Source organism: Gavialis gangeticus, unplaced genomic scaffold (genome assembly GCF_001723915.1).
Source record: "Gavialis gangeticus isolate Ggan-Ray unplaced genomic scaffold, GavGan_comp1, whole genome shotgun sequence".
In the NCBI taxonomy this organism is placed as follows: Eukaryota; Metazoa; Chordata; order Crocodylia; family Gavialidae; genus Gavialis; species Gavialis gangeticus.
The window spans coordinates 186243505-186248657 of NW_017729022.1; the positions used below are offsets into that span (position 1 = coordinate 186243505).

The following is a 5153-nucleotide window of genomic DNA, read 5'->3' on the forward strand; positions in this document are numbered from 1 at the left end:
CAAACGTCCCAACCTCCAGCATCATTCTCAGTGACCAAGTGCACCAGTGGTTCTCAGCACTGTTAGATTCAAGACACCCCTTAGTTTTTACTTGCTTTCTGACTACAGAAAAATAATGGAGCAATTTTTCTGTTGCAAATAGCTCAAAGACCACAGCAGGTCTGAATGCTTCTGACAGTGTATTCCTATTTGAAATCTCTGGGTGCATCCTCATGAGCATGCACATGTGTGGTTTGCGGTGCCACAAACCACGTGGAACAACACATGCAGACATTCACTGTATTGCTAATTTGCAGCACAGCAGGGTTTTCTTGTTTTGTTTTTTTTTTTACACTTAAAGATTCCAGTGTCAAAAAAAACCCATGCCAGAAAAAAAGAAGATGGCACACTTTGCAGCAGCATGTGTCACCCAAAACTGGAGCCCAGCTGGTCAGAGCCATGCTCTGGCTGCCAGCTAGGCTGTGTGTGCCTGGATCACCACTGCTGGAGCCCCGAAAGGCCTCCAGGTAAGGCTGATAGAGTCAGCCCAGTTGCCAGACCCAGCCTCCCCTAACCCCACCCGGGACAACTTGCCATGCACCATAGCTCATGGGGACGTGCCCTCTGAGTTTATATTGTGAATTATGCTCGCACACATAACAGTGCTAACATTGCATGACACCCCCTGGCACCCCTGAAAAGATCTCAAGGTACTCTACAATCACACACTCTGGTTGAAAATCACTGATACCGACAAGCAAGGGCTAGTTTTCCAGACAAAGCTTGTTGTCAGAAGTCACAGATTCACAGAAACCACCCTAAGCACTGAGTGGATCTGGAAGGGGCTGAATCAGAGGGCCTCCTCACCACAAACCATTTTTAGTAGGTCAAGCCATGCGATTGTTATAGTAGCATATACTTGACTGTCCTATTTCATTTTTCCTAATGACCAGAGTTAAACGACAGCAGGTTTTAACAGCACTGGCAAATTATCAAGACCCTCTACATTACATGGTCAATGGTCCTTTTAATAGAAAAAGCAATAATATACAGTTGTTTGTGCCAACTAAAACTCGTTAGAAAGTATTAGTTTAAGGTAACAGTTCAGCAACTATTAACAAGCACCAATTCTACAGTTATCGTTTGTGACACTGTGGTCTTAGCAGAGCTGGCAACTAAAAACCATTACTTTAAATTCAGTATGGGGGGATGGGAGTAGGAAGGGGAGACTTAAGTTAACAAAAATATTGTTTTGCAGCAAGAGTCAAAGTTTTTTCAATAATCGCCATTTTCTCACTGGCATAACATTAGAATTGACTTTTTGTCTTGCTGACATAGCAACTAAGAAAGTTGTGTTGCATTGACCATATTGATTGTGAACAATGCAGCCATCAGTGGGACTTTGCACCATATATTTTCAATATTGACCTCCCACTCCCTTTTTTCCATGGCTCTATGGGTCTGCTATTGGATTTGGACTGCAGTGTAATAAACAGCTAAGGTTTAATTAATGGTAAATGAATACAAGACATAGGTTATGACTTTAACTAATTAGGGAATTGTTGAATTAAGTCTGCCTTGGAATGCAAGGCAGTACAATCAATATCCAATAAAAGGACTATGTATGTAATTTACCTGCAAATGTGTTTCCAATACCATCAAAGTGAGTTTAAATAAGTAAGATATATGAAAGGCTACTGGAAAAGATTTCAAAAAGTTAACACTTCACAGCTTTAAAAAAGAATTTTCTTCTTGTAGGAGGATGTCATCTTGAAACACTGAGACACAGAGACTATGACAAACAGGCACACTTCTGCATCAAGGCATCCTTGTCTGGCCAGAAAAATACAGAAGTGCCCAGTAATTCCTCCACTACTACGCTCTTTGTTATTACCAATACCAACTCTGTTTTTAAATGTAAAACTTCTCTTGTAGCTTCCTGTTCCAGTTCCATCTTCCAGTAACCTCCACCCAGCACTCTCTCTCCTTTAATAATATTCCCCTTCCATCAGCACTTGAAGCAACATTACTTACATGGTCACCTCTTTTCACATAAGGATTTGATCAGTTCTCAACAATACCTGCCATTGCTCCAGTACACGTGCCAGTTTATGCAGCCTGATTACTCATTCTGTAATCACTCCTCTGAAATATAAAAGGAAGAAAGAGACCTACCTACTCCCTTGTGGGCATCTAAGCTGGTAAACTCCATTGTCCCATTATGGCCCTTTCTAGGATTTTCCTTATACTGTTTGTGGTTCCCATTGGGACAATATCTGTAGGAAAGTCCATAATCTGCAAGATAAACCTGGAAGACATGAACAGACAAATGAATAATGCTTTTGTCCTTTGAAAGTATAACCTTTATAATTAAGTCTTAAGAAACTGGTAGGTTAAGGACAGCCTTAGATCTACATTTTATTAAACCAAATGGTGCCTCAGGATAAAATATGTACAACTGGGGGCTGTAACAGCCGCCCTCCCCATTTAAATCCATCCTCTACCACACTCTTATCTTATTTCAGAGTCGAATAGGATTTCAGTCTTTTTATTTTGTTCCTAAGCTCTCTTCTCTCCAGGTGGGCATCTAGACATCATAAACTGCAATATGTCTTTTATCTATTCTCAAACTGCTTATGGTACCCCTTCCACGCTTTGCTAAACACACACACACACGCACACACACACAGGCATGCAATCAAATCTTTCACCAACTAAGATTTATTAGACAAGTTTACAATAGCAAGGCCTATAAAAACATAAAAAGTGAAAAGTACTTTATTCTCCTAAAATGCAAAATCCCAGTTAGAATACAGAACTTGACAATGGCACTGCTAGTCACTACACTGATCATAGCTGCATCTTTACTATTATTACTGCTGGTATCCTAGTACTGGGCACAATTGTTTAAATAAAACAGAACTAAAAACCCTATAAAACAATCTAAACTAAATGTTTGTCAGTTATGCTGAAAACAAAATGAAAGCATACAGAATCAAAATTCTGCTTTGAATTACTCGGAGAGTTTAATGGATTTGTACTGGTATAACAGAGAACAGGTTTTGGCTCCTACTATGAACTGCAGAACAAGTTTGTTTCTTATGACACACACCTTTATCTACACATACTGGGCTAGCACACTTTTCACGATGCCTGCCTATATGTACCAAAGTACCGAGAGCGAGAGAGAGAGAGAGAGAGAATAAAGCCCCAAGGTTTTGACTATTATTCCCGGTAGATAAGTATGTAAAGAAAACAACAATACGTAGCTACACAAGTGAATATTAATACTTCAGACTGTGGACAGTACGACTGCAGGGAAACCCACTTTTTTTCCCAAGAAATTTCTATTAAAAAGACAGCCATAGGTTAGATCAGCAGACACAGGGTTAGAAGTAGTTTTTACACACAACACTACTACTGACTTTCTGTGATCCTAAGAAATTCATTTGACTCACTCTACCTCAGTTTCTTCATCCTCAGAATCTGAATAATAGGGCAGATATGTTTATTTTACCACTTGCATATTTTAGACTAAATGAGGTGGTTTTCTTGGTAGCAGACTTTCAAACTCCTACCTGATCTTTGCTTTTCTACATTACCCATTGCAAGAACAGTCAATTACTTTTTTGTAAATATTTATAGCACCTCTTACTCTATCATGCAGGGTGCTACTGAGATCACATATGAAATGCACCATTATCCAGCTCCTAAGCCCACTGAAGTCAATGGAAAGAATTTCTAAATAAACATCTTTCAAATACATTATAATGAAAGGTAACATTTTTTTTCTAAGTCTATTCTAAAGTAGTTTTCATTTTCCCCTTTTAGCTTAATAAGAAATAGTTTATCCAGGCATATGCAAACAGCAGAAGCATTTACATTTAATTTAATTATATCACTGTAGGTGGGTTTCTCCTTCTTTTCCTCTGAAAAAAAAGAAAAACCCTGAAAACCTGTTCTGTAACACATTCTGCTGAAATCACTGCTTCCTGTTTGTGCTCCAGGCAGCTTCAGATCTTGGGATGTCTGCTTTCTTGGTTTTACTGTTTCTGCTGCAGGTTCTGTGCTTATTTGGAGCGTGTAAGCTGGGATGCAGCACTCTCCTCCTGCAGGGTGATAGCTTTTAAGATTACCGATTATGTTTTTCACTTGATGGACTGAACTGTGATACAAAATTAAAGACTATAGGCATCATTTGGAAATCTGGGACAAAAAATAAGCTTTGTTGGGCTGATTGACTTGATTTTCTCCTGAATTCTCCAGCGTATTTCCTGATGCTCCAGTATCCACCTTAACTGAGCCTAATGTCAATAATGCACCAAGTGAGAATGGTAAAAGAACTAATTCAAGCTACTATATCATCAAGCTTAGTGGGTGGGCAGGAGTCCAGCGAATACTCTATGGGTTAGCATAGAGAGAAGAGGCTGCAAAGGATGTTCTTAGTTCAGATTTTTTGCTTAACTATAGGTTTCTGACAGGTAGATCTGAGCAAGTGCAAATAAAAGTGAGATCAAAGTGAACACTAGCCATTAATAACTCTGGCTAACTTTTAATATAAAGATTGATTTTGACATTTAAGAGAAACAATAGTGTGAAAAAGAGCATCTCCACACTTCCAGCCCAGATGGAAGCAGGGAGAGATGGCAAATTTAAGAAAGCTTGTACTCACCACTGGTGTCTTCTGAAATATAACAGCTTAACTCTAAGACACTGAGGTTTGCCTAACACTCTGAAGTTTCATTCATCAGTGTAACTGCCCAGTGTAGTTCAAACTAACCCAATGACGAGGTTTCCACATCTTTCACAGGCAAGAGATTTTTCACAACTGTGAATGCATCTACATGTTCAATTAACATGAGGCAATAAACTCCAGCGATCTTTGAGCCAGAGGCAACTGCTCCCAGATGCAGTCTTTACACTTTCCCAGGATATCAGCACTCTGAGCCAGGGCACAGAAGCACCAGGCTGGCAGCAGACTTGGGGGTCAGCCCTAGGCTCCAGATGGTAGCACTGGGCAGCAGAGAAGCTGGCTAGGGCACAAGGACGCTCAAAGTGCAGCTAGGTGGCAGGCAGGAGTCTGCCCCCCTGCCCCAGTCACTGTCTACATGCGTGTCGGTCACTCATCAGTACCATGGGACGCCCATGCCCACCATGGGACAGGGAGGTCTGGG

At 40.4% G+C, this 5153-nt stretch overlaps 1 protein-coding gene across 3 annotated transcripts in view; it reads right to left on the reverse strand.

Annotated features, from left to right (window-relative positions):
* VRK2 (vaccinia related kinase 2) overlaps window positions 1–5153 on the reverse strand; it is an 83072-nt gene that overhangs the window by 46727 nt on the left and 31192 nt on the right. For all 3 annotated transcript variants that reach the window (XM_019516648.1, XM_019516650.1, XM_019516649.1), the window contains one exon: window positions 2155–2287. In XM_019516648.1, coding sequence (XP_019372193.1) covers window positions 2155–2287 — 133 coding nt within the window. The remainder of the gene's footprint in view (window positions 1–2154; window positions 2288–5153) is intronic.